The sequence below is a fragment of the Trichechus manatus genome, unplaced genomic scaffold (genome assembly GCF_000243295.1).
Source record: "Trichechus manatus latirostris isolate Lorelei unplaced genomic scaffold, TriManLat1.0 scaffold00132, whole genome shotgun sequence".
Lineage (NCBI taxonomy): Eukaryota > Metazoa > Chordata > Mammalia > Sirenia > Trichechidae > Trichechus > Trichechus manatus.
The window spans coordinates 3,756,310-3,775,592 of record NW_004444068.1 but is presented as its reverse complement, the minus strand read 5'-3'; the positions used below and the strand labels follow the sequence as shown (position 1 = coordinate 3,775,592).

The 19,283-nt window shown below is 45.0% G+C and overlaps 1 protein-coding gene across 1 annotated transcript in view; it reads left to right on the top strand.

Moving 5' to 3' along the window:
* CLSTN2 (calsyntenin 2) overlaps positions 1-19,283 on the top strand; it is a 428,729-nt gene that overhangs the window by 340,746 nt on the left and 68,700 nt on the right. The window contains exon 12 of the mRNA XM_012558038.1: positions 18-139. Within this exon, the coding sequence (XP_012413492.1) occupies positions 18-139 (122 nt within the window). The remainder of the gene's footprint in view (positions 1-17; positions 140-19,283) is intronic.

Below are 19,283 nucleotides of genomic sequence, written 5' to 3'. Positions count from 1 at the left end.
CTCTTTCTGCTTTTCAGAAATGAACCGGCATCACTACGCTCTGTATGTGCATAACTGCCGCCTTGTCTTCCTCTTGCGAAAGGACTTTGACCAGGCTGACACCTTTCGACCCGCAGAGTTCCACTGGAAGCTGGACCAGGTACGGCGCTCACCTCCTCCTTTTCTCCACGCGCTTCTTTGTAGGGTTAGCTTGCTTGCTCCAGTGATGATGGCAGTGGTTAGGTACTGGGCTTCTTTCACTTGCTGATTTTTGGAAAAATCAGCCCAGGGAGAGAACAGCGTCTTAATTAAAACCCTTTCGTTAAAATTTTGGGTTTTTTTTTTTGTAAATTTTTGATGGCATGTGTTTTCAGTATTGGAATGCATACTTACTAATGGAGTGTGTTTAAATTTTTGGTTGGTCATATGGATTTTGAGAAATATAATCTGGAAATACAATCTGTCAATGAGAGAGTGGCACTTTGGTGCCATGAAAGTATGCCACTGAGAACTAGGTAGATAATTTAATCCTGGCACCTTTCCATTAGGTCACATGGGAAGCTCTGGTTTTCCAAATATGACACAGAAAAACCAAAACAAACCCATCAGGGATCCCTAACTGTCACATAGGAAAGCCGTAATTATGCTCACAAGCCTGATCTCACAGAAGGAAAGGGAAAAAAGGCAAAAGTCTACAAAACTAACACATCCACGAAGCATCACCTAATGGAATGCTCAACCTACACAACAATAAGGCTCCAGCTCCGATGTTTCAAAAGGGATCCACCTTGATGCTAAATCCATTAGAACCCGAATAACACCTTACCTCTGAGTTCCAGGGGCATAAGAAGTGGCTGGTATACTGTTTAGGCCAATGGTAAGGAAAGGGTTTAAAGCCAGGATAGAAACTGTCTCCCTCGTCACAACTTGAAGTTGGGGAGGACCAGAATTCCCAGCACTGGTCAGTGGACCTGCCAGCTTCCAGGCTGTCCATTTGCTCTGCATTGAGCTCATGGGAAACCAGCTCTCTTGGATGCCTAGCCCAAGTTTATGATCTTCATTAGCATGTCTCTGCACCAGTGTCTCCTTTTTGATGCTCTACTGTCTTTTCTGGGTGACATTGCAGCCTTGGTTTGGTGATACAAGTGGAGAACAGGGGCCGGAGGACTTTGAAGAAAACAGTGACACAGCGCTGGCTGTGAGAAGTGCATGTTCTTTTCTGAAGTGGAAAATCTATGACTCACTCCCGAGTCTCATGATTTTTGATCATAAGGGCCACAGTGTCACACTTGTCAATGACAAATGAAGGGTCTGGTTTGAATCTGAAGCTTTGAAGTGACGATTTCTAAGGGCTGTGCAGCGTTGAGATGGTGGAGGTGGCATTAATTGTTCAGGGCAGCTGTGCCCCTGAAGAAGCATTGGCCTCAGCATACCTGGAGTTGGTCTTCGTGTAGATTTGGGGGAGAGTTAGTTTTTTTAAGCGTTTTAAATTATCAAGAAGGAGAATGGAGGCAGGTAGGAAAGGTATTGTAGAATGAGTGTTGTTTAATGAAGCAGATGAAATAGTGCCATTCTATGGTCCTCATTGCCCGAGTCCCCCAGCATCCCTTCCTGCTTCTTTCGGACGCATTCATATCCCTTTCTTCCTCCAGAACCCACTGTGTATACTACCTGCCCCACCTGGTCTATGGCTGGATTTTTTATAATCCTTTCCCTCTCTCTCCTTATTATCCTATCTCTGCCCCATTCTCTCCCCCAACCCCACCACCAGTTGTCGAGTCGATTCCGACTCATGGCAACCCCATATGTTACAGAGTAGAACTGTGCTACATAGGGTTTCCATGGCTGTGACCTTTTGGAAGCAGATCGCCGGGACTTTCTTCTGAGACGCCTCTGAATGGGTTCAAACGGCCAACCTTTCATTTAGTTGCCAAGTTCTTAACCATTTGCAGCACCTGGGGACTCCCATCCTCTCCCTATACTACCTAAATCCCTACGCCCCCAGTGTAGCTGATTTCAGAGAGGGTTACTGTCAGTTTATTCCAGGAGGAACTAATTCATGTTGAGATGTGAATGGCTGCTGACCCCTGTCATCCTCACAGAAGTACAGATAAAGGCTCTTTAAAGAGAGATTCATTAACCCTAGGGGATCACTCAGTGGTGGAACTTCGGGCAATGTGGCAAGGTCAAGGATGTCAAGCCAATAGAGAAGACGTTTGGGAGAGCCTAGGGCAACTGTCTAATTCATTCTCAGTAAATCCCATCCTGCTGGGTCCCAGGGTTCTGCAAATACAGCATCTGGATTAGTACATGTTCCTCTGAGTTAGGAATTCCAGGTCTCAAAGGAATTGTGAAATCTTGACATTGTTTATTTTATTTTCCAGCAATTTCTCATCTATTTCCTAAAGTGCCATATGGCTTATATGGGATGTTTTTAAATCTGTAATATGGATGGAAGTGAATTAAAATAAATTCCGTGTTGTGAGGTTTTTTGTTTTTTTTTTTAAATAAGAACATCGCTATACTGGTTGAGATAATTATAGATGCCCTGCAGTGTTTCTGAAGGTGGGATTGAGAAACACTGATATAGGCAAATGAAATCACAGAGTTTGAAATTAAAAATAGTAGAGGAAGGAATTCTGGCTCTACAGATAAAGATACTAGTAATTCTAAAATCTCTTCCCAAAGTGGTGAGTTTAAGGAGCGGCTGAGATTCACTGAACACCTTCCACACTCCCCTGATGTCATTGACTACAATGTACTGGTGCCTGCTCTGTGCCAGGTACACTTCTGTGCAAGCTCACCCTCATCTCAGCCACAGGCCCACCCACTGGATATAATGAGGTAGGAAACCGAGGTCCAGGAACTGACCCAAGGTCACGCAGCAAACCAGGCTCATGCCAAGCCCTGCCCTTTACACTCTGCCATGCCACTTCTGTGGTGAACTTGCTAATTTAAAATACACAAAATGTTAAATTAGAGATCCAAATTATCTCGGAATTGCAAGATGTTTCTAGTCTTGATGGAAACCCATGAAACTGCCAAGTCTTCACTTTGCTCAAGCTCTTTGTCTTTCTTCTATTAAAAAAATAGTATTGAAAACCTTTTTGAAAGCCTGCCTATTGATGACCAGCAGTCCCTGGGTGGTGCAAACGATTAGAACGCTCGGCTACTAACCAAAAGGTTGGAGGTTTGAGTCCACTCAAAAGCTCCTTAGAAGAAAAGCCTGGTGATTAGCTTCCGAAAAATCAGCCATTGAAAACCCTGTGGAGCCCAGTCTACTGTGACACGCAGGGGGTCACCATGAGTCAGAGTGGACTTGATGGCAACTGATTATGGTGGTGGATTGATGATCAGAAGCCTAGCTCACCTGGGCAGTTGCCCTCCCTCTGAAGGAGCCACAGTGGGTAGGATATAGTATGCCAACCATACTCATGGTGGCAATTCAGTGAGATTTGTGGACCGGCTCACAGGTCCCTCTCTCCTCTTCTTGGCTCCCTGTGTAGCAGGAAACTCACCGGAAGCTTAGTGGATGTAAATAACTTGATGCCCATCATGTGCACAACTGTTAATGTCTCCTCTCCCAGGAAGCCCTCCCAGATCAGCCAGTAGGGTGGTTTCCTCTCCCCATGCTACCCAGACTGTATCCTAATGCTTAGTTATACCATTGTTACCCATTTATCCTGCCTTCCCTGGTGGCATAGTGGTTAAGAGCATGGCTGCTAACCAAAAGGTCGGCAGTTGGAATCCACCAGGTGCTCCTTGGAAACCCTGTGGGGCAGTTCTACTCTGTCCTATAGGGTCGTTATGAGTCAGAATCGACTTGATGGCAACGGGTTTGGTTTTGTTGATTTTCTGCTCACTTGGGCAGGACTGTGTCTTACCTCTAACTCCTTAGTCCATATTATAGCCCTAAGCACACAGCTGGTGCCTAGTAAATAATTAGCTAACAGTGAATGGATGTTGAGATGAAAAGAAGGGAGAGATGGAATGAGGGAGGAAAAGAGAGAGGAAGGGAGAGAAGAAAGACCAAATCCAAGATCTTTTAAAACCTCCTGGTGATGAATTAATCTATTGATTAATTTTGTGGAGCATTTTAAAATTAAAAAATATTGTCTTTTTTTTTTTGCTGTTTGTATCTTTGATTGTTGTTCTGCTTTGACCTTAATATCTTGTTTCAAAGCTCTTACTGGATTTACCGCCAATGGCTCTATAATTGGCCAGAAAGGATTCAAGCTGGTCAAATATATTTCTGTGTTTTCAAACTCTCTGCCCACCTCAGGAATTCCAGAAGCATAATATCTGTCCTAATGCTTGATGGGGAATTTCAGAAACACAAGATCTGTTTCTAATGCCTGACTCCTCAATTGTACTTCATTCAACACATGTGTACTGAACACAAACTCTATGCCAACCTCTGTACTGGGTACCAGGGAACAGCACCTAAAATAGGAACCTCTGCTCTCCAGAAGTTTCCAGTATAACAGGTCAAACAAACATATAAGCAGACAGTTTACGGTCCCATGCAGTGGGTGCTGGGACAGAAGGCAGGGAGCAGGCCCGGGACGTCTGTGGGAGGCCATGGTGGGGGCACCTGGCACACACTTGAGGATAAAGGTCTGGAAAAGGCCCTTGGAGGGGCCATTTGGGCAGAGTGGAGGGCTCAGTGGTGTGTAGCCAGGCAGCCACGATGGCAAAGGGTGAGCAGGAAGGTCATCTTTGGGGAACTGTAAGTTTTCAGTGTGGCAGAGAATAGGGTTGGCGTGGAAGGGGAAGGCTTTGGCAGGTGTTAGGAGCCAACTTTGGAGGATCAGGTGGAAATTAAATCTCACGTGTTTTTTATAACATGTTATTAAGTTGGTCCTTTATCCCCAAAGTAAAAGGCCACAACTGAAACATTTCGTTATTCAATAAAAGACTGTTTAGGGAAGAGTTAGGAAGAAAGGTCTGGCAATCTACTTCCAAAAATCAGCCTGTGAGAACCCTGTGGATCTTGACAGTCCGATCCAGGGACAGATTATCCAATAGGCAAGGTACGCAGCAAGCTCACCTTGCTTACCAGACCATCTGTAGTGAACACTTTCACGTTTTTCACCACATCAAAGATTCTGCTTCTAGGTATGGCTGGCATCTGTCTCTCTCCCAACCCCACAGCACCTTCCTACAGAATCAAAGCCTCTTGTTAAATTTATGATCCCTGACGGGAGATTTGGGCAGAGTGGAGGGCTCAGTGGTATGTAAGCCACGAGCTTACTTGTGCTTACTTACCAATCTGTAGTGAAAAACTTCACATCTTTGATATGGTGAAACCTATGTGAAATCGTTCACTAAATATGGTCTGGTAGGCAAGGTGAGCACCATGCTTACCTTGTTTATTGAATAATCTGCCCCAGTCAGGTCCCACTGTACATGGATGATGTCACCATGAGTGGGGGGCTAACTCAATGGCAGCTAATAACAACAACAACAAATGTGAAGAATGCTAGTAGGACATTCATAAAATTCAAGTAACTATAACTCAGGCCAGACCACCCAATGGGGCCAGTGGCAGGGGCTGTGTTAGAGCCAGTGTCTCCCATTCCTGTATCTCCACAGCCAGGCTGAGGACTAAGCAAACCGGATGCATGTGTTTGGACAGAGCCTCATGGGCATTGAAACCAGGGCACGAATTACAGGAGAATGGTTTGCACATAGCACCTCAAGAGTGTCCCCACTGAGTGAGGCATTGCCACAGGTGAGCTGTGTGCTTTCAGCTGCCCAGCCCTTTGCCCCACACCTCGGAAGCCTTCGCCAAGGCAGGCGGACAGCCTGGTAAATCCATTACCATGCAGCTCCAGGAAATGCCTCTGACAATCCAGTGCATCTCACTAAAGTGATTATAATGATGAGGAGAATGTCATTAGAATGGGATTTTTACTTGTAATCTGCTAATGCAAATCCCTCAAGCCTGCAGTTAGTCATGTGCAAACCCAGACAAGAGCAGAGGAGAGTGCCCAGCTGCCAGCAAACAGAGGAAAGATTTATTAATTTGCAGCTTATCCCGGCTTTAATATTATTTAGGTATGGTTGGCTCAGTGTCGCGAATTCTAACGGTTTTCCCTTTGGACCTGTTGGTGTTGGGAGGGGAACCTGCTGTTTTACATGTTCCACTTACTGGAAGTCACAACTTGAGTGACAGCTTTAACCAACCAGCAAGAGGACAGATGCCCTTAGTACCAGGAAAAAAAAAAAAAAAAAAATTTGCATCTCTGAAAAATCACAATGAGCACAAGACGTAAATGTCCGGTTCGGTCAGTGGGCCACTGTCTTCTCTGTGCCAGGCCTTGTAATAGGCATCAGGGGTAGAGGCAGGAAGGGTATGGCCTGCCGTGAGGGAGCTCACAGCTCTGCCTGGATTATACACAGTTTATGTTCTCTGGGAGGCGTTCTTCTGCAGGAGTCCCAGACTCTAATGATTATGGTGGGGAAAGGTGGCAAGAATGAGTGAAGATATCTGGTTGGGTGACAGTGGGTCTGCATTAAAGATTCAGTCATTACATATCTCCAAACCATACAAGAATCCAAGCCTGGTGCTGCACTTCTAATTGTTCAAAAGTTGGAAATTTTTAAGTAAAATCTCCCAATTTTTAATACTTCCTCAGTCTTTTAGAAAAATATTATCAGGCCCAACAAAATGTTCTGCAGTTCACCTTTATCCCCTGGTAGCCAGTCGGAGAAAACTGACAGAGAAAATGATGATTTCAATACAAGAAAACCATGCAATATTGTTTCTGTTTGGATCTTCTTAAATGAGGCCCACAGTGGTTAAGAGCTGGCTGCTAACCAAAATGTTGGCAGTTCGAATTCACTAGCCACTCCTTGGAAACTCTATGGGGCAGTTCTAATCTGTCCTGTAGGGTCGCTATGAGTTGGAATTGACTCGATGGCAATGGGCTTGGTTTGGTTTTTGCCCTTTGTAAACACTTCTAGTTCTCCTAGCCCCTGCCCCCCCATACAAGATTCTGGACTGGGGTAGGGAGGGATCTGGGCCATGTCTGGTCCCCAACAGCCGCTAACCACACCCAGAGGGAAGAACAGGTGTGAGTGGGTCTAAATCCCTCAAACCCAGGCCCCTGGTGCCAGTGTTGGTCTCCCTTCCTCTTACATAAAGGAGAGAGTAAATTACAGGCCCAAGTTCTCCTAGACAACAAGTGGCAGAGCCAGGATTTGCACATATTTCTCTTAGACTAAAGTCTTTGCCTATCAAGTCCATTCCACTTGCACAGAATTATGTAGCTCCTGGTAGGAGCTGAAAGTGCATAAATAAACCCTTCAGGCTTGGTAAGTAAAGAGTGGAAGAATGATGCAGTCAGTTTAGACATTGGGAGTCAGATGGGTTAGTTCAATCATTGTTATAGCCAAGTGCCAAGGAGTTAATTGGAGAATGGTCAGTCCAGTCCAGACCAGTCATCTTCATGAGCAAAATAATTGGCCATTGTCAGCACTCTAATTCTGCTGTTAAAGACTAACTCTTGGATGTGTTGGCCATGTTTCTTCCGATGCAGTAATGCTGCCCTGTTCAGCATCCTTGCCCTGTACTCTGGCCTTCTTTGAGATCTGCCTTCCTTTAGGAACACGTGTCCTAAACAGAGCAGGAAGAATGTCCAGAACCTCCTTTTTCATACTTTTAGGCAGAATCCCAAATGACTTTTTCTAAGATGCCTACTTGCAGAGTTATTCTGAGTAAATAACGTACAGGGTAGGATGCAAGGACTGTGACTCTCACTTGAATGTGCAAAGAAAATCTAGATTCTTTATTTCTCTCTAACACATCTGGGCTCCCTGAATAGCCCTCACTTCTCTCTGAGTCCCTCTGCCTGTCTCTTTCCTCTCCCAGAGATCTTCTAGATATTTGGGGAGAGGTGGCTTACATGACTTCACGGTGTTCCAGAGAAAGATCCTCAGACCCACATGGGACACTCTGGGACTGTATTGCCTGCTTTCTGGAGAGGTCACTGCTGACATGATGCTTTAGTTCCCTAGGGCTGCCGTAACAAAATACCACAAACTGTGTGGCTTAGAAGAACAGAAATTTATTATCTCACAGTTCTGGAGGCTTCAAGTCTAAATTCAAGGTCTCCATGGGGCCATGTTCTCTCTGTAGGCTCTAAGGGAGGATCTTTCCTTGCCTCTTCCAGCTTATGGTGGTTCTTGGCAATCCTTGCCCGTTGCTAGATGTATCACTCCAGTCTGTCTCCTTCTTCACATGGCAGTCTTCCCTCTGTGTTTCTGTCTCTTCTCTTTTTAGAAGGGCACTACTCAGATAGGACTAGAACTCACCCACCCATGTTAACTGATAACATCTTCAGAGACCCTATTTCCAAACAAGGTCATGCTCACAGGTGCTGGGGTCAGGACTTCAACACAAATTTTGGGGGTACACAATTCAATCCGTAGCACATGGTTAGCCCATTTGTTCTCTTTTCTTTGGGAGAGGGTGCCAACATGCTGACATCCACCACTACACATAGGGCCATATTCACACTATCTTGAAGCCCCTCTCATGACAGCCTTTTCATCATGACCCAGGTCTCTGCTTCACTGCTGCCCTTCATTACCTCAATGCCACATCACCAGGGCACTTCTGGGTGCCCCCAGTTAGCCACTCGTGGTAGACAGAGTAACAGGTCTGAAAGACACCCACATCTACGTCCCTGAAAACTTTGAATATGTTACCTTACATGGCAAAAGGAACTTTGGATATATGATTAAGTTAAGGACCTTGAGAAGGGGAGATTAGCCTGGATTATCCAGGTGAGCCCAATGTAATCACAAGGGTCCTTATAAGAAGGAGGCAGGAGGGTCAGAGTCAGGGGAGATGTGAAGATAGAAGCAGAGATTGGAGTGGTCTGGGGCCATTAGCCAAGAAATGAGGGCATCCTTCAGAAGCTGGAAAACACTGGGAAAAAGATCCTGTCCTAGTGCCTCGAAAGGAATGCAGCCTTTCCAACACCTTGATTTTTAGCCCAGTGAAACTCATTTCAGGCCTCCAGAACTGTAAGATAACAAATTTGTTGTGTTTTAAGCCACAAAGTTTATGGTAATTTGTTACAGCAGCCACTGGAAACTAATACATCACTCCAAGCTTTGGGGAGCCCTGAGTGCTGCCTCAGGCTCATAAATTCAGCCACTTGCCATTACTCCACACATTGTTGATACGGCCCCAGGCCAGGCTCTTCCAGAAGAGGGCTACAGACTCCTATCTAAAAAAAAAAAAATTGTCATGGAATGATTCTAACTCATGGCAACCCCATGGGAGCCAGAGTAGAACTGTGCTCCATAGAGTTTTCAATGGCTGATTTTTTGGAAGTAGATCCCCAGGTCTTTCTTCTGAGGTGCCTCTGGGTGGTCTTGAACCTCTCTACCTTTAACCCCATTTGCACCACTTAGGCACTCCAAACTCTTCTATACCTCCAGGGAATAGTGCCTCTGCCACAGCTCTCTAAAGACCCCCTGTCCTTTGAGGTTTGGCCTTGGAGGAAGGACAAGGAGGCACTGGCTATGACCTCCTTCTTTCACAGCCTGTTGCTCGATTTTTGCCAGGCCTGCTTCCTCCAAAGCCTCTGAGCTGGGGTCCTGAGGAGCAGGCTTTGGCCTTACATCCTTTCTAAGCCATATTCCTCCTACACCTAGCACTGTGCCTCCTCACCAGCCATGCTACATGGAAAGAGTACCTCTCTGCCTGAAGAAAACAACGCTGAGTCCTCTGTGCTTGGTTCTGGAAATGCTAAAACAAATGGAGAAAATCCTCTGTCTCTTGACAGAGCCTCACCTGAAAGCTTAAAGTTGACAAAGTTGATAATAGAACTGGATGATACCTGCTCTTCCCCTCATCACAGAGACCTCTGCTTCACCTGGACAGACCCTCTCAAATTCTTACCACACTCTACTATGCCTTTCAGCTTTCTGCCCCATGGAAGGTAGCAGGAGTCCCTTTAGCTTCAGTGAGCACAGTCCAGAGTATGAAGGGTTATCGCCCCTGGGAGCAATGGGACATTCTGGGCAGCATCCTGCACTCTTGTTAGGAGGTCCCAGTTGAAGGCAGCCCCCACTGCCTGCAGCAGTGATCTCCACAATGCCCTTCGCGTTGGCTTTTCCTCCTTCCCTGGCTCATTATCCCTACTCCCTTTTTCCTGCTTCCTGCAATCACTTCCCAGATGAAGTCTGCTCTGTCTGAGTGAGGCATTGCCACAGGTGAGCTGTATGCTTTCGGCTGCCCAGCCCCTTTGCCCCACACCTTGGAAGGATAAAGGTGAACTGCAGAACATTTTGTTGGGCCTGATAATATTTTTCTAAAAAACTGAGAAAGTACTAAAAATTGGGAGATTTTACTTAAAAATTTCCAACTTGTGAACAATTAGAAGTCTGCACCATCCGATGATTGGTTGGCTATCGGACCATTATGGCTGATGTTTAGAAATAGATGGAGACTTTCTTACTACTCTTAGTCTGGAATATCTGCTGAAACCTGTTCAGCATCATAGCAGCACGCATGTCTGCTGACAGACGGGTGGTAGCTGCATATGAGGTACATTGGCCAAGAATCAAACCTGGGTTTCCCACATAGAAAGCAAGAATTCTGCACTGAACCACGACTGCCCTCATTTCTTACCTGTGAAAATGTTGCCATCAAGTCCATTCTGATTCGTAGCGATCTTGCTTAGTGGGCGGTTAACGAATAGTGACTGCTATTATTACTGGGAAGAAAGAGACTTCCGCAGAGTTCCAGAGGCAGAACCATGACTAAAAGGCAGACGTTTCTAAGAGACCAAGGGGAAATGAATAAAGGGAAGAGAAGCGACGTTTTGTGGAGATCAGTGCTGCCGAATGTTAGTGAAGTTTATCTTATCCCTACCCGGTGGCGTGATCTGATGATTAGTAAATCATTGCATTTGTGTCTATTGTGAACATATTCTCCACAAACCCACTGAGGGGTTCCATAGCTTTATTTATCAACACACCCTGAGCCACTTGCTTGAAGAGCTGATTTCTCACGGCTTTCTTGGATTTACATGATTACTCAAGGGATTTTCTTTAATTTGACATTGGAAAGGCCTGTACTAAGGGGAATACAGAGCTACAGGGATGTCATTCTCTTCCCTATGACAACCTTGCTGTCTTCTGCTGGCGTCTCGTCATGACTTGAAGTATAAGGCTATAAAATCATTAAATGGAAACAAATCAAAAGTGCTAATTATTCTATACCTTTCTCCCTTTGGTGGCAGACTTGGCTGTTCTCTGTCTCTCTCCCCCTGAGAAGCACCTGCACTTCCTGTAAAATCATTATTTGTGTTTTAGCCCGTACGTCTGCCCAGAGGCAATGAATGCATTTTGTCAGTAGACATCCTCTAATACATATTTAATAACAGTGTCTCTCATTTTACTGTTAAAGAGAAGGAAATAATGTCAACACAATTAAAAATGCTCAGTAAATCAAATAACCTTTTCAATAATAAATTAAGGAGCTCAAGCCTTTGGGTAATCCTGGTGGGAGCAGCACTGGCGAGGTCACTACACCGCCGTGCCCGGCTCCTGCTTTTCTAGTCTCCTTTGGGATTGGGTGCCAGTAGGAAGGGAGACTTCTCGTGGGCATCGAACCCAAATGTGGGCATTCTTTATGTGAAAGATATTTTTATCTATCACTTCTATGCTATAGAAAGGCAAGAAATTGCCAAATTTAAATCCTAATATAAAATAGCAAATTCTAATACTAACCCCCCGTTATTTAGGAGACCCAAGGCAAAGGCACTGATCACTGTGAAGTCCCTGTGTAGTGAGAAGAAGAAAGGGAACCTGCATTACTTGAGGTCTTACTTTGTGCTGGGCAATTTAAGCATAGCTGCCAGGTTAGCCACCACCTGTCTGTTGGTCATACTATGGTGGCTTGCATGTTGCTATGATGCTGGAAGCTATGCCACTGGTATTTCAGATACCAACAGGGTCACCCATGGCAGACAGGTTTCAGCAGAGCTTCCACACTAAGACAGACTAAGAAGAAAGGCCTGGTGATCTGCTTCCAAAAATTATCCAATGAAAACTTTATGGATCACAACAAAATATTGTCTGATATGGTACTGGAAGATGAGCCCCCTAATTTGGAAGGCAACAGTAGACTCCAGCAGGAGGATGGCGCAAGACTGGGCAGCATTTCATTCTGCTGTACATGGGCTCACCATGACTTGGAGCCACCTGGATGGCAACTAACAGCAACCCAGGCTAGGGATGAAGGATGGGAAACGTAGCAAGGTGCTTCCCACACCTCTCATTTGATAAGTGGGAGAACCTCGAATCTGACCTCAAAACACACATACCCCAAGATGGTAAAAGGCCCCATACTTGACTTGGGAGAATTTACAACCTTTGTGAATACACAAGATATCCATGCTGATACTTAAGTGTTTAGAACAGGGCATGGATGTCCATCCAGAAACTGGTTCCAAACTCAGCTCATCAGGAATCATGTTTCAGCATCTTTTTAAGCAAAGATCAGCTTGTTACTGTGGCGTGGTTATGAGCGGGCTGTTCACCCCATAAAACAAGAGAAGACAGTGGAACTGGCTTCCCAGGAAAGACCACTCCTTTGAGGGCATTTTCAGAAGCAATAACCCTAGAGACCCAGCAGGGAGATTAACTTGCCTGCCTTCCCTGCTGCCTCCCAGTCTCCTACGAGTCATCTGTTTCTATCCTTAAGGTCTACACGTGCAAATATTGCTGCGCTTACTGCTCGGTAGTTGAGCTGAAGGAAGTGCCCTTTGATTATGCTTTTAAATAATGAAGCTCCTCCATCACCTTGACAATCAGCGCATATTTAGAAGGAAGCAAGGCCTTGTTTTAAACGGCTACTGCATCCCTTGGTTACTTAGAAGGTGGTGGCTTTCTTGAGGCAATAGAAACAGGAGTCAAAAGACAAATAAGTCTGGTGATTGCATGAACCCTTGTGGCCTCAGGTGCAAAAATGGCAGACAATTAGCCAGTAACATATTACATAGGAAGGAAAGAAGGGAAACTAGCATTATTGAGAGGATATTGTATGCCAATTCCCAAGCTATTTGATTTACATACCTTAGATCTAAGCTGCGATTACTTTTGGAGTTATTTCTTAACTCCATTTTGCAGATGGTACAATTGAGGCACAGAAAGATTAAGGTGTTGCACTAGGTCCGCCATTCTGTAAAGCCCCATGTTCTTTTCCATATTTTGATCTTGTTGAGAAGTGACTAGATAGCTTGGTGGAAACTCAGTTTTACTCCATTTGATTCTCCATTTGTTGATCTCAGCAGAAACTCACAGAAGTAATTTGATTCCATACAATTTCCCCTGGCACAGGTCAAGTACTTAGACTGTGATAAGCTAACAATGTATATGAAGGAAGGCCTGCTTGAGGCTAAAGACCACATGGTTTAAGGGATGCTCAAGCAAAAAAAATCTAAATTTAGGATTTTGTAGGTTTCTTGAAGCAGATAGAGAAATGGACAAAGGCAGTAATATTGGCCAAGAACAGTTGATGGTGCATGGGCCACAGCTAAGAAAAGAGAAACTGAACCTGGAATTTCTAGACAATGCGAAGTAAAGTGCTCCAGAGGCGGCATGAATCATGTAGAAGGGGCCAATATCACCTTCCAACTCAGAATTGGATGTTTGGCACAATATTTAAGAATGTAGTTTTGTGTGGGGAATGAAACCAATGTCACGGAACACTTTATGTACAAACTATCAGCTGGAAAACTAATTTGCTCTGTAAACTTTCACCTAATGCACAATAAAAAATTAAAACAAGAGAATGTAGATTTGCTTGTTTACCATGGAACAGGGTTCTAAAGGGCCTAGAGAGAAAATTCAGAGGTTTGGATCTGGGAAAGAAAGCAAGAACACCAACATTTGTAAGTTTAGGGGATTGTGAGAATGACCTAGGAGTATGGGGATATAAACCTAAAAAACCCATTGCCGTCGAGTCGATTCTGACTCTTAGCCACCCTATAAGACAGAGTAGAACTGCCCCATAGGGTTTCCAAGGAGCAGCTGGTGGATTCAAACTATCAACCTTTTGGTTAGCAACCAAGTTCTTAACCACTGTACCACCAGGGCTCCATGGGGATATAATGCAAGAAGGAATTTGCTGCTGTCAGAATTGCATGTAACGACATCAGCCTTGTCTCAGTGTGGGCCCCTGCTAAGACCCTGACAGGGCTGGAGGCCCATTGTGTGATCTGTACAGTCAGCTTACCTGGGATGGAGTAAGTAGACTTTTTCTCTTTGTAAACAGAAATATTACTATTATTCAATTAGTTTATGCTAGTATAGAAAGGAATTGAGTGAAGCAGTCTGCAAAAGTGATGGTTCTAGCCGTAAATTAGGGACTTTAAGGGGAAAATTTTAAGTAGTATTCATGACTTGAGGTATCCACAAAGATATCAGGAGTTACCCCTCATTTGCACCAAGAGGCTCCCGTATTTATTTGGAAATATCCTTCAATCCTTATCTGTCACCTCAAAGCCTTTCGGTCATATTGCCATCAAGAGTGAAACCAGCTTCCAAGAACTTCCCAGTGGAAGCTCTCCAGTCTATCTCCTTGTCATATTTCAAGCTAACCAAAGGGATAAACGTAGTTTGGCCTTTGCTTCTCTTTATCAGTTGGGATGAGCTGGCATTCTTTCCCATGTCCAAAGGAAGACAGAGGCCAGTGTTAGAGACATCCTGTGCTTGACGCCATGGATATACCCTGACTTCTCTTCAGCAGGTAGGTAGTAACTTCCCATAAGCTCACGGTAACAGGAAAACTCTTCCCTCTCCCTACAAGAAAATCTGACATCTGCCTCTTTGACATTACATGAAATGTTAGATACTGAGTATTCCTTGCCTTTGTGTTGAGGCAGTCCTGGAAACAGAGCTTGGTATCAACCTTCTAATGTGGTCTGCATGTGTTAACAGGGCCACATACCTTTCCATCAAACACAACCTTGTAAAAAGGTTTCATTACAGTCACCAATGCAAGGGGACAATGAAGCTATAGTTATATGGACACAAAGCAAAGAGAGACCTGTATACCTATTATCTGGACTCAAATAAGAAAAATGAGTCCATAATTGGAACATAAATGTGAATTGGGAATTGAATTACTTGAAAAATTATCTGATTTTATCTACTTATTTTTGCATCTGTATACATATGAATAAAATGAGGCTCACAAGCCAAGAGCAAAAATATATCTTCAGGTTTATTTCAGAATACTAAAAATATCCCTCTGCCATATTTAACAAAAATATGTCACATTGGGAACCAAAAAAAAAAGGATTCTTTAGTGGGGCAGAGTGCAGAATTAGGCTGTGTCTATATTCTGCCCCATAAAGTCACACATCCATTCACTCATTCATTCGACGTCAAGATTACATTTCATATTTTAAATCAACGGGAAATGAGCACTCTCATACTGTTGCAGTGTGCCATCGAGTCGATTCCAACTCATAGCTACCCTATAGGACAAAGTAGAACTGCTCCAGAGAGTTTCCAAGGAGCAGCTGGTGGATTTGAACTGCCAACCTTTTGGTTAGCAGCCTGAACTCTTAACCACAGTGGCACATATTCATCAAGGAGCAGTGAAAAGCATATAGGCCTTGGAGTTTCTCAAACCAGAGTTCACAGGTTAGCTCTGCCTTTTATTATCTCTGTGACCTTGAGTGAGTCACTCCACCTCTCTGAGCCTCGGTTTCCTCATCTGTAAAATGAGAATAAATATAAACATCTCAGGGGTGACTTTGAGGATGAAATGAGGTAAGGTTAATGAGGTAGTGACACTAGGACATTTGACCCATGGAGGTGTTTTGTTGAACCAGCACAGTCTCTCTCAGACACACACACACACACACACACACACACACACACACACACACACACACACACGAACTGTAGGTAGAATAAGAACTCTCCTACTGATGAATTCATTTAAGACATGATTTGTAGCAGCTACTACATACCTGATCTAGGAGCTGGGCATAGAGTGGTGAACAGAATTTTGACAGGTCCCTACTCTCATCATCCAGATTGTGGTCTGGAAATACCATTTGTACTAAAGGAAATAAGGGTTTCTAGAAGGAATAGCTGATTCTAGGCCTGGAACAAAAAACGAACATGATGAGCCTGGACCCAGTTGCCAATTTGCAGGAAATCCAGGGGACAGAGGAACATCTTAAACTGCCCATGAGTGTGCAATTAGCAAAGTTCAGGCCGTGGGAAACTCCATAGGTCAAATGTCCTGGGTTCTTCAACAGATACACTGTAAGGAAAAGCAGGTGATGGAGGGGGAATCTGTGGATTAAGACTTAAAAACATAACAAATGATTTTTTAATGGACAAAACTATAGTCTCTAGGGAGGCAGATTTGAATGATAAAACTGCAGAGAAGTGAAGACTGTAGAAGTCAGGATAGTGGATCCCTTTGAAGGCAGCCGGTAGTTGTCATTGGGGTGGAGCACAGGGAAGGGGCTTCTGAGCAGCTGGTTAAGGTCTGTTTCTTGGCCCAGGTGATGGCTATAAGGATGTGCACGCTACAGCAGTTCATTAAGTTCTACACTGGTTTTCTCTGGCTGTCTGTACTAAGTTTTATTTTACAATATAAAAGTCACTCAAAAAGGAAGAAGCAGCAGCATATATTCAGGGTTGCTGTGTTCTACAGACTCAGTTAATTGCTAAGGGCGTGGCAGTGAATGAGACCCCATCTTGGCCTGATGGAGCTTAGATGTTAGTGGGAGACAGAGGTAATTACAATACCATGATCAGGGCTAGGAGAAGGGGAAATACAGAAGCCTGGAGGAGAAGGGGAAATACAGAAGCCTGGAGGAGAAGGGCCACCTAACCAGGCCTGGGGGGTAACAGAAGGCTTGGATTGAACAGCAGGGAACACAGCCTAAGAATTTTTGAGCCCCTACCACATGCTGGCCCATTCTGAGGATACTAGATGCCTTTAAGTCAGTTCTGACTTACGGAGACCCCATGTGTGTCAGGGTAGAACTGTGCTCCAGAGGGTTTTCAATGGCTGAGTTTTCAGGGGATTGCCAGGCCTTTCTTCCAAGGTGCCTCTGAGTGGGCTCAAACCACCAACCTTTCAGTTACCAGCCAAGCACGTTAACCATATGCACATCCCAGGGACTCTATTTTGAGGATACAAAAGAGTTGGGATTTGAACCAACAGTCTACAGTCTTTTCCCAGGTAAGTAGTAGGGCTAGGGTCCCTGACAGGTACAGGTGGCCAGTCCCTGGGGGGTGAAGCCCTGAATTCCAGAACTTGAAGGGACTGTCAGATTCTCAAATAAAAACACAATTTCACCAAGTAAAACAACAAAGTTGTGTTTTGGTTTTGTTTGAGTTTTAATGAGAGTACCAAGTATTGGCAAGGGTACATCACATATATGCTGCTAGGGACAAGTGTAAACTGGACAGGCTTTCCCAGGGTCACAGACGAGGCTTTACGAGGAAGGACAGTTGTCATGTGTGGCGCACCTGGAGAAAAGAGTGTTTCATGAGGACACACTACTAAGAAAGTGTGTAGAAGCTGAAGCCTGAGCATTGAGCAGAAAACCTCAAGTTCACATCTCACCATGGCCACCTTCTATTAGTGGGAACTTAGGGAGGTTACTGTACCCCTCCAGGCTCCAATGCCCTCAGCTGTAAAATGGGCTGTGCAAGCGTGAGATGTATGTAAAGTACCTGCACTGATTCACGGTAGGTGATCCGTAAATTAACTGTTTTATCACTGTTGTTATTTTTACCTTGTTTTGCCCATACTGAAGATCAGAGTCTTGGCTTAACTAATTCAGATCTCTCCAGGGGGTGTTCTGGAATTCAGGGCTTTATGTAAAGGAGAGGTCATACCCTATGGTACTTGGTTGTGGATGGGAGCCTAGCTTAGTGGTTAAGCACATAGATTCTGGAATCTGACGTCCTAGGTTTGAATCCCAGCTCTGCCACTAGTAGCTGTGTGATCTTGGGAAAGTTAACTAAGTTCCCTGTGCCTCAGTTTTCCCATCTGTAGAATGGGAGTAGACTAGTACTTACCCCACAAGATTGGGATGATTAAATGTGTTAATATAGCACATTGCACATAATGTAGCTCTTTGATCCCAGCTTTTCTGCTTTAAGGATGGGTGAGAAGCCTTCCCCAAGTGTCTAGCCGAGTGGCCATGCTGGTCTGGCTGGAGCCTCTGCTGCACTCCAGGCTGCTGTCAGCACAGGATGACCGCTCTGGGCTTCTCAGTTCGTGTTCCGAGACCTTTGTTTACCGTTGCACCAGTTCTGACCTTTGCTTAAGCACTGACCCAGAGTCTGAAGAGTTTGAGTCTTTCTTCAAAGGCTTTGCTCCTTCCACTGCTGAGCCCAGTGCACTTGCAGCAGGGCAGCCTGATGCCCCAGGTCTCTGCTGTGCGGACCACATGGGCTCTGCACCCATCGCTTCTTCTCTGTGCATGCCCCCACCTCCGTGGAGATGGGAGAGGGCTTTTAAATCTCCCTATGAAGGAAAGGTCCCCTCCCACTGGAGTCAGAGCAGAATATGAATGCCCCTGGGTACCTGAGCGTCAGATGCTTATCCCTAGGCACAGCAGCTAATGGCACCCAGCACTGTGGCATCGTTCGGCACCCAAGGCCTGCGGGCTTCCTGCTGATTCTCAATCCAGAAACCTGAGGCTGAGCCTCGGAGAAGGCTCTCATCCACACTACCATTTTCCCAGGACCAGTGCAGAAAGTGGCACATCCTCTTAGGATTGTGTTCTGAGCAGACCCTCAGCTTCCAAGAGCAGGATTCTGTGGCTTCCGACCTTTCGGTTATGGGCAGCCGGTTCACCAAGCAGCGTGGTGGGCTGAACCTTGACACCATCACCTGCTCTGTAATCAGCGGGCAGACCCCACCCCTCATGAAAGTCCCGCAGCCCAGCCTCATGCCATGAGGTCCAGAGCAGTCTCCGGTGTAGCTGGAGAGTGTCCATGCTAATGGCCAATGGGAGACGCAGTGATGCTTCCTCGTTATACTTTATCACTAGGGCTGTTCCATTTCGGCATTTCACCTAATAGGAGCTTATCTAGGGAGAGAGAGGCAGGACATTCAAAGCCTGTTCATTTAATAAGATTTTTGCACAGTCTTAACCCCCTGTAAGTCATTTGTCCCTAATACACTTAGACTTTTTATCTATGGAGTAAAGCACAATTGGTCACTTAAAATCTTGAAAAACATACTTTACATTACACCCCGAGTCAAGTGTTAATTCGTCTTTCCATGT